Source organism: Balaenoptera ricei, chromosome 1 (genome assembly GCF_028023285.1).
Source record: "Balaenoptera ricei isolate mBalRic1 chromosome 1, mBalRic1.hap2, whole genome shotgun sequence".
Taxonomy (NCBI): domain Eukaryota; kingdom Metazoa; phylum Chordata; class Mammalia; order Artiodactyla; family Balaenopteridae; genus Balaenoptera; species Balaenoptera ricei.
The window spans coordinates 26,368,650-26,386,848 of record NC_082639.1 but is presented as its reverse complement, the minus strand read 5'-3'; the positions used below and the strand labels follow the sequence as shown (position 1 = coordinate 26,386,848).

The following is an 18,199-nucleotide window of genomic DNA, read 5'->3' as shown; positions in this document are numbered from 1 at the left end:
GGAGGTGTGAAAGTACAAGGCAGGTTTGGGACAGGGAGCAGCCGCCCACTGACACCAAAGGGAGCTGGAGAGTGAGGCCAGCCAGCAGGGCCTTGAGGGCTGCTGGCGAGGAGGCGTCAGGCAGTGTGCTAAGCCGGGGAGCCTGAAGCTCGGAGGACCCAGGTCAGCGGGAGGAGCCTGAGGACAGTGCCTGGGGCAGAGGAGCCAGGCCGGCTAGGGCTGAGTGTCCACCCCGGACAGGCAGAGGAGACATGCTGGAGGTTGGGGAGGACATGCAGACCGGGCTTCATGCCCCAGACAGAAGCCAAGACTGTGCTTTGAGCCTCGAGACTCACAGCCCTGATCCTTGCGGTAGGGCAAGCAAGCTGTCATTCTGTTTTTCTTGCTCTAAAAGGTGAAAAAAGTTGGATGGGTCAATGAATGAAACACCTCCTAGAGCCGCCCACCCACCCATCCGCCCATCCATTCGTTCTGGATACATCCTCTGGGCCAAACTGGGGACCGGTGCTGGGGAACCGTAGGCAAAGAGAAGAGCCCTGCTCTCTGGGAGCCCTGAGCTAAGTGGAGGAAGCAGACACGTGACCCACAAGCTTCTGCAAAAAAAGAACTTTTGCCTGTGAGGCCTGCCACATGCCACCAGGGACCTCCATGCCGTCAAAGCCGAAGGGCTACCTTCCAGTCCTGTCCTTCATGGCCTCCCGGCCCCCTGGGCCCTTTGAGAAGATCTGTGTGCCGCGAGCCCTGGGTTCCTCATCTTCTCAGTCTCTTTCCCAGCTCCCACCCCGCACAGCCTGGGCTCCTCAGGGTGAGCGGAAGCCTCCTCTCTTCCACTGGCCTCAGTCCCTGGGTGGCCCATCCACTCTAAGACTTTAAATACCAGTCAACCCCCAGGTCTCCACCCCCAGACCAGGCTGCCCCCTGGAGCTCCAGGCCCACCTTCCAGTTACCTCCCTGACCACTCATAGGCTGCTCAGACTCAGCAGGCCTGAGCTGGACTTGGTCTTCCCCTAGGATATGTACTCCCCTAGCGATCCCCTCTGAGCGGGGCATCGCCATCTGCCCAGATGCTCCTGCCACAGACACTCATCCACAGCACGTCCCCTCCCTCCCCTCCCAGCTCAGATACACCAGCAGCCACATCTTCAGGATTCCATTTTCAAACTCTCTCTCAAATCCACTCCATCCTCTTCACAAGTCCTAGCTACTATCCCCTCACCTGGACCATGGAACAACCTGCTTTATTTGGAGCCCAGTGCACCCAGGTTCAAATCTTGGCTCCAAAACACCAGCTGTGTGATCTTGGGCAAGTCACTTGCTCTTGCCCCCCAAGTCGGGGATGAGCAGCCCAGAGCACAGGATGGAAAGAAAGGATCAGGGAGGACTTCCCAGCGGAGGTGATACGTGCTTTAGGTCTTAAAGGATGAGTGGGAGTTAGCCGGGCAAAGAAGGAGTGGGGAGCATTCCTGGCAAAAGCAGCAGCCTGTGCAAAGGCCCAGGGGTGAGAAGCAACACAGTGCGTGAGGCAAGCTAAAGTGATCAGTGTAGACCGGGAGACAGGACATGAGGCTAGAGCCAACGGCCAGGGTCAGACCTAGAAAGGCGGTTCCAGAATCTGAGGCCTGGAGTCTGGACTTGAAGCAGTAGGTGACGGGACAGAATCTGTGGTTTAGAAAGGCCCCTCTGACTGCTGAGTGTAGGCGGGCCTGGAGAAGCCAGGAGAGGAGGCAGTGAGAGGGAACAGCTCGAAGGCCCCCAGGGAATGGAACGGAAGTGAGAGGCGGGGGCTACCCTGGGCCAGGGAAAAGGGTGACCAAGGAGGCCTGGCTATTTGGTTAGAGCTGGAGGCCAAGGAAGCATGCAGGTTGCCCTCCAAGGTGTGGCCCAGGAGGTCCTCTGGACACCGACACAGACAGACAGAGTCACAGGAACATGCAGACAGACAGCACCAAACTCCGACAGGCCAGATCTGTGGTCCCAAACATGGACAGATGGGGACATGGCAACTCCCATGGGCAGGATCCCACAGCCACCAGGACAGAGTCACAGGTGGATGCTATTACAGGAGGGTGAGCGCACATAGCCCCCAGGCAGACCCGGAAGGAGGCAGTGAGGGGCACTCGGGGAAGTTGGGATGAACACAGTTGCCTTATTCCCCCAAAGAACAAACCCCTCATTGACAGATTTCAACCTGGAATCACAGGCTCCTTACCTAGAGTGTCCTTTCCCACTTGGTGAACTTCTACTCATCCTTCAAGACCCAGCTCAAGTGTTCCCTCTTCTACGGAGCTTTCCCTGAACCCCCAGTCAGTCACTTCCTCTGTGTTCCCAACAGCACCTTGTATATGGGAATAACAATAACAATAATAATAATAAATGGCAGCTACCATTGGTTTCAACACCTACTACTTGCCAGGCACTGTGCTGAGTATGTTACACGCATCACGTCACTGAATTTTCCCAGTGGCCCTGTGAGATGTACATTTAACAGAAGAGGAAACTGCAGCTCAGAGAGGTTGACCAACTTGCCCAAAGTCACACAGCTAGCAAGTGATGGAGTTAGGATGCCACCCAGATCTGGTGAAGCACTACAGGTCTGATCACACCCTGGTGCAGTCATGTTTCCCTGGGTGACTTCCCCACCAGACTGTGAGCTCTTCACAGGTAGAAGTGGTGCTCATTCACCTCTGCCATTCCAGCATCTAGTCCAAGGGGGTCTCAGAAACTCTTTGTAGAATGAAAAAGCACAATAATACCGACTACCTTTTCCCGAACACTTAAAATAGGCCAGGAATGGTAGCAGGGCATTTTACAGCCATTATTTTATTGTTGCAATAGACCCATTATACATATGAGGAAACTGAGGTCCAGAGAGGTTAAGTAACTTGCCTGAGGTCACAGAACTGACTCTGGATTGGAAACCAGGTCTGTCCATCACCCTTTCCCAGGACGGTGGCCTCTGAGGCCAGCCTAGCAAGCTCCACAAAGGGGCAGTAGGGGCAGGGGCACTGAGGAAGGGGCACACCAGGTGCCAGGCCCTGCCACCTGGGGAGGTTCAGGCCTAGACAAACAGACACAAAAGAAAATGGACAGCCCAAGGGGGAATGTGATTAGCCTTGCCCGCTGCAGGACAGCAACTTTTGTCCCACCTACCCCATCCCCAGACCAGCCCAGAGACATTAAAAAATGAGATCTGCCCAGACCCCATGGCCACAGGGGAACTAGCTCCCAACAAAGCAAATGGGAGAGAGCAGGACCCAAAACTGTCCGGATACTATGATTACAAGGAGGCAAAAATAAAAACCTGCGTCAGAAAAAGCTGCAGGGAACCACGCCCAGAGGGAGGCTGGGAGCGCTGGGGGAGGTGGCTGGAGCTGATCTGGTTTTTTGTCTTTGTTTCTCTAATTTCCAGATACTCTGCAATGTTGTTGTTGCTTTTATAATGAAAACAATAAATTTATTCTTAAAAAAAGAGAAAGAAAGTGGTTGGTAGCCAAGGGGGTGGGGGGGACAGATGGAGGGTCTGGAGGCAGGGAGGAGCAAGGGGGATCAGGGTCAGGGATGGTGGGCACTCAACTGACCGTCGCATGCCAGGCCCTGCACAGGCCCCATCCTCCAGGTACATATGACCTGGTGGGTCATGGCAGATGTCGGCAAGGGCTGCCTGGCACAGGTGACATTCAATTGGCACTTTGAAGCTCGTCAGGGTTCCACAGGGATTATCTCCACACCTTCCCTGCCCTGGTCTGGACCCCTTTCTGCTCTGGCCTCAGCTATCGCCTCCTCCCAGGGTCCCTCACCTCTACCCACACGACCCATTCTATTCTCCTACTGCAGTCACTGTGATATTTCTAAAATACAAATCAGATCACAACATTCCCCTACTGAAAACCTTTGATGGCTCCCTCCTCCCCTCCAGACAAGGTCTGGATTCCTTAGGCCTTCCATGCCTGGCCCTAGCTGACCTCTTTGGCCTCAGTGGTTATTTCTGCCTTCCACTCTGCCCAGCCAGACCGAGCGCTCCCCCAGTGCTCCACTTCCCTTCTCACTTCCTCATCTCTCCCTGGAACCCTCTGCCCTCCCCATTTCACTGGTTAACTACAACTTATTCCTCAGGCCCCAGTTTACAGGCCACTTCCTCCTGGAAGCCTTCCAGGACTGCTAGGCTGTGTTGGGTGCCTCTCCTCTCTGCTCCCTTTGTGCCCTGCATGTTCATCATCAGACCCTTGGCAGTCCATTTTCTGCCCGTTTTCTCGTCCATCTCTGCTGTTGGACATGCTCTCTCTGTCAGGCCACAATCAAGGCTGAGTCATTTACCTTTAAGCCAAAAAGTACCTGATAAATGTTTGAATGAATGAATAGTCTAGGTAGAGGGAACTGAAAGTGTCATGGCCTAGATAGAGGAAAGTCCCCTCCCCCTCCTCCGAGTCCCCTCCCGCCACTCTGGCACTATGTTGTCCCCTGTGTTATATTCTTCCCTATTTTCTGTATCTAAGCCCTATCTTCTTAATTGATCTGAGAAGAGGCTGAGAGACTAGCAGACCAAAAAAGTTAACAGCTAATAAACACAGAAAATGGTTCTGCTTCCTTAGCAGTGAAAATTAAATGAGCTTCACATGTTAAAATAGCAAAAAGCAATAAGAAAATGATAATACTCAATGCTGGTGAGGGTATGGTGAAATGGCACTCCCATGCATTATTTCTGGGAGTGTAAACTAGAACAAACATTTCCGAAAACAATCTGGCAATAACGTGCCATGAGCTCTATAAAAATTTTCAGACTTCCTGGCCTAGCAATCCTATTCTTGGTCATCTGTACCTAGGAAATATCCCAAATATAGACAAAGTTTTATGCACAAAGCTGTTTGCTTCAATGGTTTTTTTACAGTAGCAAAAACCTGGAACAGCCAAAATTTTAAATAGGGGGGTGGCTCTGTAAATCATGTTACACAGTGATACTCTACAGTCATTGATAATAGCCAATGTTTACTGGCATTGCAATGACTCATTTAACATTCATATCAACCTTACAAGGAACTGAGGCACAGAGAAATTAGGTAACTTGCCCAAAGTCAAGCAGTGTGTATACGATTTGAACTCAGAAAGTCGGGCTCCAGAGCCCATGTTTTCCACCTTGACGCCACATCCATTAAAAAGAGGGATTAAAACCACCCTGCAGTCATTTAGGAAATACTCATGATACAACATTAGTTGGGGGGAAGGGAAGAGTTTAAAATTATTTGTATAGATAGAGCAATGACATCTATATAAAAACCGGGTGCTGAGGGAAAAGATAGGAAGGAAACACCAAAATGCTAGCAGTGGTGTGTTTCAGGCTTGGGGTGGGGACAGAAACGGGGGTGGGTTTTGGTATATTTCATTTCCCTATGCTCCGACTTTTCTGAAACGTGGCTACATGACTTTTTAAGGAATATTTTAAATAAAACTAAAGGTTCAGGCAGCTTTGGCCAAGAGAGACACCCCAGCCTCTGCCTACGGCCCCACTAGGATCCTGGCCTCAGGCCCTGCAGGTTTACCCAGGAGGAGAGAGGGGCTCAGAGAGAGTCAGGGGCTTGCTCAAAGTCCCACAGTGAGCCTCAAGCCCCACCCCAGACCCCGGCCAGGAGTGCAGTCAGAGAGGGACTCCCCTGCCTATCTGGGGACTTTGGGAGCCAAAGCCAAACAAAGGAAAGCCTGCCCACTCACTCACTCTCCTGCTTAAAATCCCTATTGGGTTGCCATAACTTTTGGGGTATAGTTCAAACTCCCCAGGGTGGCCCAGGGCCTTTGCTAAGGAGGCCTTGCTGGCCACATGCATCCCTCCCTCCAGCCTCACTAAACTACCTGCAGGTTCCCAAAACAAGTTGCTCTCATGCCACCGTGCCTTTCTTTGCACAGGCTATGCTCTTCCACGTGGGGGGCCATCATCCAGTTGGAACCTTGTCAGATGCCCATCAGCCATCAGAAGTCAGCTGAGGTGTCACTGCCTAGAGGAAACCTTCCTGATCGCCAGCCCCATCCTAGGCTACATTTGCAGCCTCTCCCCTGAGCTCCCACAGCCTCCTGGGCTCCCCTTACCTAAGCACGTATCCCCCTACCCTAGAATTGCCTGATAACTTATCTGTCCAATCCCCCAGGTGTCAGTGAGATCAGGGCTTGGGTCTGATTCTTGGTTACAACCCTATATCCAGACTCAGTGGCACAGCTCACCCAGCTCTTCCTTCAGGTCTCAGCTGAAGGTCACTCTCTGACCCTCTCCTGTTACACACGCCTGTGGCCCCCTGCATTCCCCCTACCCCACCTCTGTATCACACCTCTAAACACTGCCTCCCGCCATGACCCTCAAGGACAGGGCCACTGCTGCAGCCCCAGAGCCTAGCACCGGCCACATAGTAGGTGCTCAAGTGCCTAGTTCACCCTAACTGCTCGATAATGTTCACTGAGGGAAGCCATGGGAGGAGGGGGTCTGTCCATGCGGGTCTTGAAGATGGGGAAGTCTGCCAGGAGAGCAAGAGGGTAGAGAGAGAGCAGAGGGGCATGTGTGCAAAGACATGGAAAGCTGCTAGCTTCCTAGGACAGAAAAGCTTTCTCAAAAATGCCCCCTGGAAAAAAAAAAAAAATGCCCCCTGACCCAGGGAGGGGCAACAAGGTACTGCTGGGGTATGGCTGAGCTAGGGGCGGGGGTGGTCCCGGGAAGACGAGCTCATCCCATTGAGGGATGAACAAAGACTGCATGAAGGTGGGACTTACTGATAGCAGGAAGGGGAGATGTCAAGAGAGAGATGCCAGGGAAGGGCAAGCCGGGTGGGAAGAAATGCATGTGCAAAGGCCCCGAGGCAGGAAAGCACGTGGCCTCGTGTTTGGTCTGGTGTGGGCCCAGTGCAGGAATTCACAGGGGAAGGAGGGAAAAGTTGCCGGGGCAGTTCATAAAGGGCCAGAGTTCCAGGATAAAGTGCTTGGATGAAAGGCCATGCGGGGCCATGTTCAGGGGTCCCTGAGCCAGGAAAGGCCATGGTCAAGGTTTTCAACAGACAGGTCATCATGGGGCCAGAAGGATGGCCTGGAAGGGACAAGCAGGAGATGGTCTACGAGAGGGAAGCTGAGGTTTCCCACCTTCCCAGCGCTTTGAGACCCCACGTGCTCAAAGTTTTTCTCCCATGACCCCTCTGCCCTCCATGTGCCCCCAACTCCACACAGCCAGAGCCCTGAGTCCCAGCTGCTGCCCCCCACGCCACCCCCAGTACCCAGGCCAGCCTCGGAAACTTGTTCCTGGGAACTTCCTGTGAGGAACTAGGCCTCTGAGGGTCCTGCATCCAATTAGGCTGGGTTTCCACAGCCCTGCAGGGCTGCGAAGGGCCGTTTTCATTGTGCTGGTGGGGCTGATCAGAGCGGGAGGGGGCTGCTGTGTGCACCCTGGTCAATGGAAGCTGGGATGTTATCCCTTTCCCTCCCTGTCCCTCCCCTCTTCTACCACCAGCCACTCACAGACACCCTGGGAGGTGACCCTCTCTGGGAGCCCCAGTGCCCTCACCAGGGAACGGGCCATGACCGCCTTCTCAGGGCTGAGAGGACATTCAGCAGGCTTTGAACACATGCCCTTCTCTGCTTCCATTTCCCCTTGGGTCCCCAGCTCCCATCCCCACAGGGAACTCCTTCTGCCAGGGTGAAATGACAATAATAATAAATCACTGAGGACTTCTTCCATATCAGGCACTATTAGGTGCTTTACAAGTATTTCTCACTCAGGCTCCTAACGACCCTGTGAGGTGGATGCTGTGAACATTTCGAAATGTAACACACATTCAGAAAGATGCCTGGAACAAAAATGAGCAGCTCAACGACTTATTACCAAGCACACATCCAGAGGGCCCAAAAGCCCCCACCCGTGTCCCTTCTCGATTGCAGTCCTCGCATCCCCCAAAGGTCCCACCCTGCTGGCTTCCAGGGCAATCTCTCCCTTGCTTGGGGTCAGGAATGAGGCTCAGAGAAGATGTAACCTGCCCAAGGTCGTGCGGCTGGTGAGGGCAGAGGGAGCTGGACGCCTCTGCCATCTGCCCGCTGTGTGACCTTCAGCAAGTCCATTTCCTCTCTGGGCCTTTGTTCCTTCCTCTATAAAACAAAGAGATTCAACTAAATCGCAGCCTGGATTCTTGGACCCTCTGAGGGGCGATGTGGCCACTGACGGGTTAAAAGTAAAGATTCTGGAACAAGACAACCTGGGTCAAAGCCCCAGAGACTGTTACCAAACTGGGATGATAAAGGTATGGCCTCAGTGTCTTTGTGAGGATTCGATGAGTGAATACGTAACAAGTCTTTAGAACAGTGCCTGGTACACAGTAAGGATTCAGTGTTGGTCGTTGCGGTTTTGTCATTAGGTTCTCCGAGGCACTCAGGAGACTTTCCCAACATTTCAAAGACCCACATGGAAATGTGACCAACCAGAGACATCACCTGGGCTGGGGGGCGGTGGATGCGGCAGCTCGGGGAGCCTTTCAGGCCCCACAGGGGCTGCTTGGCAGACCAGTGGAGAGCCAAGTCTGGGATTACTCAAAGCAAGAGAGCCAGCTGCTGAACCCCAGCTGTGGCCTGGCCCCCAGGAGCTTTCTAGACAGGTCCTAGGGGTCCCAGACCGGGAACCCCCAGCAGGTGGTCAGAGCCTCTCCTCATGCTGTATCTCAGGACCCCTGGGGTGGGCAGCCGGTGGGGCAGGACAGACAGGGCTCAGGCCCGGGGTGGAGGCCAGCAGGTAGAGTGGGCCATGAGCAGGGCAAGGCAGCAAAGGGAAGGTTGGGCTGGTCAGAGAGAGGGATGGAGAGGGCCTGAGGTGGACATGTGGGTCGGGGTCGAGGCCAGGGAAGACCTACTACAGGCCCTGGCAGGCCAGGCCCACCTCCCCCAGGTCTCAGGGCTACCGCCTTCTCCATGTTCCTTGGTTTCCCACCTCGGGGCCTTTGCTCCAGCTGTTCCCGCTGCCTGGAATGCCCTCACCTGGAAAACTTCAAGCCAGTTCAGCTATCACTTCCTCCCAGAAGCCCCTCTCCCCTACGCACACGATTATCGTCACTGGTTATAGTAAATCTAAAAGCACCACTTTCCTCATCGTAGGAAAGTGGTTCCTTTCCAGCAGTTACCAGAGTCTGTAATCGTATCATCATTTGTGTTTGTCTAATGTCTCCCCGACCAGGGCAGAAACGATATCAGTTTTCCCCACCTCTGTCCCCAGCATGGAGCGTGGGCCCTGGTATATAGTAAATGCTCAAGAAGTCCTGCTGAGTGAAGGTGGGAGGTCCACGCAGGGTGCAAGCAGATCCGGGCAGGGTGTGGGCACACACAGGTGCACGGGTGTGCAGGAGGCACTGTGTGCAAGGCCAGAACGTGAGGCTGGTGTAAGAGGCACCTACGTGTAAAACACATGTGTGCATGAGTATGCCTGCGTGCAGGTGATAAACATGGCGTGTACAAGAGTGTGGAAGTACACGAGGAGGGGCAGGCAGGCAGCTGTGTGTTGTTTCCTGGCAGGTGCACACGGGTATATGAACATGTGTGTAAGCTGTGGGTGGCAGGAATGCATACACGTGCTTCTGTGTGATGTGTGTGCATCACGTGTGTGGACTTGTCTCCTGAACTCCTGGCTCCTATAGGCCCAGTTTGGGGCACCTCTGGTGGTGTTTCTGAAATAGCAGGGGAGCATCTCAAATTGGCAAAAGTGGGGCAGGGGGAGTAGGGTCAAAGGTGGAAGCGAAATGGCTGACAGTATGAATATGTGCAAGTGTGTGTATTTGAGTGTGTCTGGGGGGGTGTGCCCGTCCCAGCCAGGTGTCCTCCCATTGAACCCCAGAACCTGAAATGGCCAAGCTGTCCCCTCAAGGAACATGAAGCCTTTGCCCAAAGCTCAGAGAAGGACTCAAATGGTAGGGACCGCCCCCCAAGGATATCCTGCCACACGGATGAGGCAGGGACAAGGGAGGACGCTTTGGGCCCCAGAGCCAAATCCCTTGGCCTTCCCCACACACCTTATCCATTCAACACACCACTCCGCCCCGTCCCCGAATCCTACCAGCCTCCAAGGCCCGGCGCCAGCCCTGGTTCCACGAAGCCAAACCCACAGCCCCCAACCCACTTCCACTCCACCCACCTCTCAATCCCACCCAAGTCCAGGTGGGGCGCTGGGCCCTCTGCAGCCCTGCACCTCGAGGAGTGTTACCCCCATTGTGAAGACGAGGAGGCCGATGCAACGGAGGGAGCAGCTCCCCAACCAGGGCTGTCGTTGCCTTTGAACCCCAAGGCACATATTGTGGCAGCCTGTCGGCACCCGAGGAGAGGAAAGCCCACCAGGCAAAGCGTCGGGAGGTGTGGACAAGGCCTACTCCTCTCTTTTCCCGCTGTAGTTTCCCCAATGGACAGACTGAGGTTTGGCTGGATAATCTGTGAGGTCCACCTCTCCTCAATTAGTGCGTGACTTTAGATCCCAAATGGTTCTCCACGAATTGGGTATACATGCGGCTACATGGAAAGATAACTGTCCTCTTTCCCCCAGTACACCAAGCCTTTCCAATACCCTGGACAAGGGCCTAGCACGGTGCTACAGAGACAGGAGGAGCTCGGGATGCATGTACACTCGATGCCTGGTCATACATTCAACACCGGGCACCAAGGAGGCCCTCAGGGAGCTCACAACCCAGTGGGGAGAAAGAAGCTACTGAAGTCATGAAACTATAAGATCAAAAGCACTGGGAAACCGTCTATCACTAACATCACTTCCCAAGTGTTATTCACAGGGGGAGGTGCAGTACTTCACACTGTGTAAAGAAGATCTTTCCAGCAATGACAATTGTCTGACAAAGGGAGGCTAGGGGGACTGGTGAGGAGGGAACTCCCTGCCACTCTAGCGGAGATCAGAGGCCCTCTTGTCAAGGATGTGGGAAGGGGGTTCCCGCTCTGTGCAGGGGTCAGGTGAGGCTGGGCTTCCCCTCACCAGCTGTGGGATTCTAAGGCAGAGTCCCAGAGTGCTGGGTTCAAATCGCACAATGTGCCTGTTGAGCTCTGTGACCTTGGGCAAGTTACCTAATCTCTCTGTGCCTCCATTTCCTTGGCTGTAAAACAGGGGTAATAACAATGAGGATTAAATATGTCAACATTTATAAAGCCTTTTGGAACAAGGCCTGGCACAATGTAAGCACTCTGGGCCACTAAATAAGTAAGGCAGTGAGAGCTCTTTGTGAAGGGTCTAAGTCCCAGATTGGATCAAGTGCAGACTCCAGTGTCAAAGGTTCTGAGGCGGAAATCTTCTTAGATGCTAAGGTTCTGAGATTGAAAGAGACTAGGATTCTTAGATCCCATGATTTAATCATCTCATTATTTCCTGACAACAGCCCGGAGCCTCCCAGGGGAGGAGAGGGCAGAGCTTGGTGTCACTTCATCTCCCAGGGGCTGCCCCGCAGCCAGGGCTGCCGCCACACCTGGGCTCCCCGGGCATCTCCTCACGTCCACCAAAGCCACAGCCACTCCGTGCTGGACGCACCTGCCCACTCGCCTGCATGGGGTTTAAGCATGTGCCAGCTGTGCAGACAGGCAAGAAGTGCAAATAAACAAATACATGAGGAAGTTTCGGATACTGGTAAGAGCTGCAAGGGCTGATGTGACCGAGAGTGACAGTGGGAAGCTATCACAGACAAGGTGGCCAGGGAAGCCCCAACTGAGTCGAAACCTGTAAAACAAGAAGGCGCCAGCCGTGCAAGCATTCCAGGTCGGGGGTGAACGTGCAAAGGCCCTGCCAACAGGCTTTGTAAATTCGAGGTGCAGAAAGAAGCTGGTGTGGCTGGAAGTGGTGAGACTGGAGGGTAGAGGGGGAGCTGAGGTCGAGGGATGGGCAGGCCCGGACCATAAAGGGCCTTGTAGGCTTCTAAAGGACTTTGGATTTTTGTTCTTCAAAATGCCTAGGAAATATTAAAAGAGTTTCAGCAGGGGAATGACAAGGCTAAACAAGGCTTTCAGGGTCCCCAGATCATTGGGCTCATTCTGAAACCAGCACAATGGTTTTCAAAATCGAGGTAGGGCCAGAGTTGGTAATCAACAATCCTTCTAATTCAGTTGGTGTACACTGAGCTCCTACTACATGCCTGGCCACGGCGGGGAGACATCACAGACACTCTTGTGTTCGTTCCCAACAAGCCATGAGAGAGTCACAGAGATTACCCCATTTTAAAGATCAAGAAATCGAGGCTCAGAGAGGGGAAGAATGTGCCCAAAGTCACACGAGCCATACACCACACTGTACAAACTGTAAAGACAAATGGATCTTGGACCCAGGACCCAGATTCACCATCATGGTAGTGGTATTTTCAAGCCCCTGCTTCTCCAAGAGACCTTCCCTGGGGACTCATGTAGGCACCCATGGATACTGCCCTAGCTAGTGCTCTCTGCACCCTGTTAGCTTTGGAACCCTGAAGGACTGTCCTTGTATTTCACATGGCTGTCCAACCTGGGCTAGGTAAGCTAGGGATTGGCTGGCTGGACAGATGAACAGATGAACAGATGGATGGATGGATGGATGGGAGGGCAGATGGATGACTACTGAAATGACTAACCAATAAACTAATGAATGTACAATGAAAGAATAAAAGAATAATCTAGCAAACTAATGAATGAACTAACGGATGGAGATGAATGAATGAATGAATGGAGGAAGGAAGGAAGAAAGGACTCTCACTTTACAGAGAGGCAGGGAAGTGTCTGCCCAGGGAAGGGCTGGAGCCAGGCTAGCTTCAGACCCAGTCCACACCTCACCCACACACCAGGGGCCATCTTGCCCCCATCCCCCAGACCACAGACAGCCTATTCCTCAGCCCCCGGGACAAAGCCATGCCTCTGCCAGGTGCTGGCCATTATAGTGCCCGTGGCCCCATCACCATAACCACCAGCAAGCAGTGGAATCTGGCGGGAGGTAGAGTGCTTCACTCTCCCTCTGAGTGTCTCACAGACAAAAGGAGACAGGAGACAGGCTCTGCTCCTAGCTGGGACCCAAACTGCTGGGTGACTTCAAGTCTGTGGCTGCCCCTCTCTGAGCCGAGATGACCTCTCAGGGCCTTTTCAGCTCTGACACTCTTTAAGGGGTGGGCTTCTAGATTTTTTACACAGTCACTGGGGTCAGCAGAAGAATCTGAAAGATCAAAAACTAGAAGTTGGGAAAGACACCTGTCCACAACTACCAAAGTCCACCCAGGAAAAGGCTCCCTGGACAACGAGTCCGGAAGCTTGAGTTTAAGCCCTCCTCTTCCACGGCTCAACCTCTCCAAGCCTCGGTTTCCTAAATTTTAAAATGGGGTTAAGTATCCCCCACCTTGACAATTTCACCTGAGTTTCTGGGAGAACCTGATGTGATAACAATCATGCACTACACGGTGCAAACTGTAAAGTTCCCTTCACCCAGGCAGGATTATGATGGTGGTGGGCAGGGTAGGAGTGAAGGTGGACATGCTGTCCCATTCCAGTCCAGTTCTGTCCAAAATGACTCTTCCAAGGGTCAGACCCCCAACACAGAACAGTGGAGAGAGCCCAGACGTGAAAACCTGAAATCTGAGTCCCTGTCTCAGCTCTCCATCTAACTGGCAGTGTGACTTTGGGAAAATCACTTCCCCTCTCTGGACTTCAGTTTCTCCATCAGAAAAATGCCTGGCTTGGTACCCTCTGACTCAGACATGCCAAGTTCTGCAGCCCTGAATCCCTAAGCCCCAGGCTTCAACCCCTGGCTCTGCCCGAAGTGAGCTCACCCTGCCCTGTGGAGCCAGGACAGAGACCAGGAGTGACTGGAGGGATCTCCCCTCCAGGAGACCTTGGGGCAAGGGTTAGACAGGCTTAGGGTCCTCCCAGGACAGACAAACTTTCCCAAAAGGGAAAGACCACACCCAACCAAGGCTGCCCAGGTGCCTTGGACAGCGCCAGCCACCCCAGACCTCGTGGGCCTGGCCTTCAGAACACTTCTGTAGCCTGAAAGCCAGCAAGCCCTGACCTGTCCAGAGAGATACTACAGGAACTTCACCCAAGTCCAAACTGCCTCCAACAGGGAGCCTCCAGGGCAGGGCAGGGGCGGCAGAGGGGGTAAGAGCACACCCGAGGGAAGAGGCTCAGACGACCACCACCGGGCCTCTCCTGGCCCCTCCCCTCAGACAGGTCCCACTGGGGCTGCCGGCCTGCACCCAGCCAAGAGCCAACCACCTGGGGGCATTCACCACCAGAAGCCACCTACCAGGGCCAGGAGGCCCACCAGGTCGGGGAAGGGGCTCTCCAACTGCCAAGCACACTTGCCCAAGGGCTCAGGGAGCCACCCCAGCACCCAGGGCAGGATTTCCGCCTACAATGGGGCCCCGGCCACCCATGAAGGAGACAGGCCCACCCCACCCCCAGCTCAGAGCTCTGAGGGTTCCACACTGCTCCAGGACAGGGTGGGGGAGAGCACGATTACTTCCTCATGCCGAGGGTCTTAGTTGGAAACCCAGGGCCCACTCAGAGCCCCTATTGCCAACCCTCTCCTCCAAATCTGAGAATATAGTTCCTTACAATGCCGTTTTACGCGGCCTCTTCCAAAAGACATTTCCTGGTCCCCCGAAACCCCCGTCCCCAATCCTCCACATCCCCCCCGCAGCTCTGGGGAAACCGGCAGTTAACTTTTTCCCAAAAATCCCGCAGAGGCAGCTGGCTGGGGGGAGAAATGCGCCCCGAGATCCTTTCGCGGCATTTCACCGCCTTCCAAAAGAAAAAAAAAAAAAAAAACTAAAAAAAAAAAAAAAAAGAAAACTTTCGGAGTTAACTTTAAATTCCCAACCCTCCCCCCAAAATCGCCCAGAGGCTTCCTTTTTTTTTCTCTCTCTCTCTTTAAAGTGCAATTGCATTGTGTCTCACCTCCCCGAAAGGCTCGCGGCTCTCGCCAAAGAAAAGGAAAAAAGCCAACCCTTCGGGTGCCCCCTCTGCTTCCAGCCGCCTCTCCCACATTCTCAGACAGTTTTATTAAAATTTTCAGACAAAAGAAAAACAAAAATGGCAGCCTGGCTTATTTTTAAAACAGGACAGGGACGCCATATTCTGCAGATCTGCAAAAAAAGGGAGAAATCCGGCACTGGCCGCTCCACCCGGCCGGCTGCAAAGTGCGCGAACCGCGTCGTTTGCAATCCGTTTATTTGCATTAAGCCCCATGAATCATTGTTTACCGGAGAATTGCAGCAGGTTTGAATAGCCCGGCTTAAGAAAACACACACACGCGCGCACACACACACACACAGGCACACGCACACTCGGAGAGCAGACCAGACACACCGCCGGAGACACTTCCTACCCCGCGCGCCGCTACCGCCGCCACTCTGGGCCGGGCCCGAGGTGCAGGCGGCCCCGGGTCCTCTGAGCGCCCCGGCCCGCGCTGACAGCGCCCGCGCCCCGGCCGGCCCCCCGCCCGCAACTCGGCGCAACTTTCCCGCGGGCGGGCGCCCGCCGCCGCCGGGCCCGCTCCCCGCGCTCCGGGCCCGCACGGACCTGGCTGTGCTGGCGGCGGCTCCGGGACGCGGCCGCAGCCCCGCGCCCGGCGGCCCGAGTAGGGCCGGGCTGGGGCTCCGGCTCCGGGCTCCGGCTCCGGCTCGGTGCGGAGCCGCGCGCAAACCTTCCGGGTCGCCTGCTGTTCACTTCTGGGTTCTGCAAGCGCCGAGGCGGCGGCGGCAGCGGCGGCGGCGGCGGGAGGCTGGGTCTGCAGCGCCGCGCGGCCCCCCGTGCGCTCGGCGAGCCCCCGCGCCAGGCGCCCGGCTCCGGGGGGGCCGCGTCGGGCCCCCGCCTCTCCGGCTGCGCAGCCCGTCCGGCCCCGGGGGCTCCCGCGAGTGGGCAGCGCCGGGCGCGGGCGACGGCGCGGGAGGGGAGGGGGCCGGGCGGGGGGCGGGGGCGGGCCGCGCGCTGGGGGCCCCGCTTGGGCCCCGGGGCCTCGTCTCGCGCTCGCCGCCGCCGCCGCCGCCGCTGCCGCCTCGCAAAGTTGCGCGGCGCCCCCCGCCCGCGCCGCGCCGGAGGCAGAGCCACAAAGGAACTCCTCGCCCCCCTCCGCCCGCCCGAGCCGCGCGGGGAGGGCACCGGCGCCCGGCCCTAGGCCAGCCCCTTCCCCAGCACGGGGGCTCCCGGGGCCCCGGCTGCCGCGGCCATTGTCCCGCCCAGGCCCCCTCCCCGGCGACGGCGGACTGGGGACCTGGGCCTGGCGGGCCGCGGCCCCGACCAGGCCGAGCCCGCGTGGGGCCAGGCCGCGCCTGGGGGTCTCCCTCGCAGACGGCAGGCAGGAGGGGACCCCCAGGATGGGCTCCCACACCTGATAACCAACGATCGCGCTCAAAATCCAGGCTGAGATTTTTGTTTTTAAGTCGAGGACACGGGGATGGGGGGAGGGGGAGAAGTTTGTACAGGCCAGGCCACCCCCTCCCTCAGTAAGCTCCGGCGCTCCCTGGCCCTAGGCCCGAGCCCCCAAAGGGTGGGGCCGCCGGAGGTTGTCAGTGGCTGTCCTCGCCGAGTCTCTCAGAGGTGGCACCGGCTGTCCCCCAGCTCCAGACCTCAGAGCCATCTGTGTGTGACTCCTCCTCCCGCTTCACCCTCCCCAGCCAATCAGTCACCAAGTCCTCCCGATTCGGCCTCCCGGGCTGTGTCAGCTTCCAAACTTCACTCCTACCTGAGGCGGCGGCCAGTCCCTGGGTCCTTTCACCGGGCTCAGACCTCCTGTGACACTCACTCACTGCCAGCCGGCCTCTAGGCCACGATGAATCAAGGCTGGCCCTGCCCTCAGGGAGCACCCAGTCCCCCGGGGAAGGACACACACATAAACAATCACCTGCCAGTGTTTGCCTTCCTCCAGGAAGCATTTCCCAATTCGTTAAATAGTGATTAAGGACCTCCTATCAGACGCTGTGCTGGTTGGCTGGAAACACAGCTATGAGCAAGTTGGTCAAAATCGCTGCCCTCTTGGAGATTCCAGTCTAGCACAGGATGTCAAGGCTGTGAGCTACTGGAGGACAGCGCCCACGTGGACCATTTGTGTTCAAGCCCTAAGCACAGTGCCTGGCACCGAGCAGAGCACAATACATATGTGTAGTGGGAATTAGGTGGAATTATAAAGGGGAAGAGGATGTAGATGACACAGAGGAGGCCATTTTTTTTTTCCCTCATGGAGGTGGAGAAGCTCTTCAGAAATTAGTTCTGGGGTGAGCCGGGTTAGGAAGAAGGGAGGGTTTTCCAGTTTCCAGGAAAATGGGGGTGGTAAATAGCAAGCCATTGTTGAGAAGTTCAGTGAAATGATAAATTAATAAATGGGAGAGGAGACAAATCTCTCATGCAGAAGAATTTGAAATAATTTCTGCAGATAGCCAAGGAGGTGGGCTGCACAGAGTGACTTCCTTCCAAAGTGTGCAGTATGAAAACGGAGGGGAAGAGGAGTAACTTCACAGCAGAGGAACCTGACACCAGCTCCCTCAGCCGGGTGATCAACACCAACATCAACAGTCACAAGTCACATTGACAGTATGTATGTTTGACAGTATGTGATGAAAATGACACTTTACCTCTCTGGTCTTCCTCCCAATAACCTGTAATTTCAGTCTTGTCATGAGAAAAACATCAGGCCAAATAGAACAGTAGGGCATCCGAAAAAAATACCTAACTAGTACTCCTCAAAACTGTCACAGTCATCAAAAACAATGAAAGTCTGAGAAACTGTCACAGCCCAGAGAAGCCTAAAGAGACATAACAACTAAATGTAATGTGGTATCCTAGACAGGATCCCGGAACAGAAAAAAGATGTTAGGCTAAAAACTAAGGAAATCTTAATAAACAATGGACTTTAGTTAACAGTAATAAATCAATAAAAGTTTTCATCAATAATTGCAACAAATTAAAAAAATATAACATACTAACATGTTACTAATAGGGAAAACTGAGTGGGAGGGTGGGGGAGCATATGGGAACTCTGTAATATCTTCTCAATTTTTTTATAAACCTAAAACTGTTCTAAAAAATAAAGTCTAGGGACTTCCCTAGTGGTCCAGTGGTTAAGAATCCATCTTGCAATGCAGGGGACGCCAGTTCGATCCCTGGTTGGGGAAATAAGATCCCACAGGCCACGAGGCAACTAAGCCTGTGCCACAACTAGAGAGAAGCCCGCGCTGCAACGAAAGATCCCTCGTGCTGCAACTAA

At 54.8% G+C, this 18,199-nt stretch overlaps 1 protein-coding gene across 3 annotated transcripts in view; it reads right to left on the bottom strand.

Moving 5' to 3' along the window:
- ZNF362 (zinc finger protein 362) overlaps positions 1-16,703 on the bottom strand; it is a 37,554-nt gene extending 20,851 nt beyond the window's left edge. Inside the window, exons 1-2 of one of the 3 annotated variants that reach the window (XM_059918523.1) lie at positions 15,520-15,738; positions 2,210-2,335 (exon numbers count right to left, since the gene is read on the bottom strand). In XM_059918523.1, the coding sequence (XP_059774506.1) occupies positions 2,210-2,247 (38 nt within the window). In that variant the 5' untranslated portion in view covers positions 2,248-2,335; positions 15,520-15,738. Of the gene's footprint in view, positions 1-2,209; positions 2,336-15,519; positions 15,739-16,681 lie in introns of those variants that run through there. The other 2 variants (XM_059918543.1, XM_059918533.1) reach the window with 2 other exon arrangements.
- Positions 16,704-18,199: the final 1,496 nt, after the last annotated feature.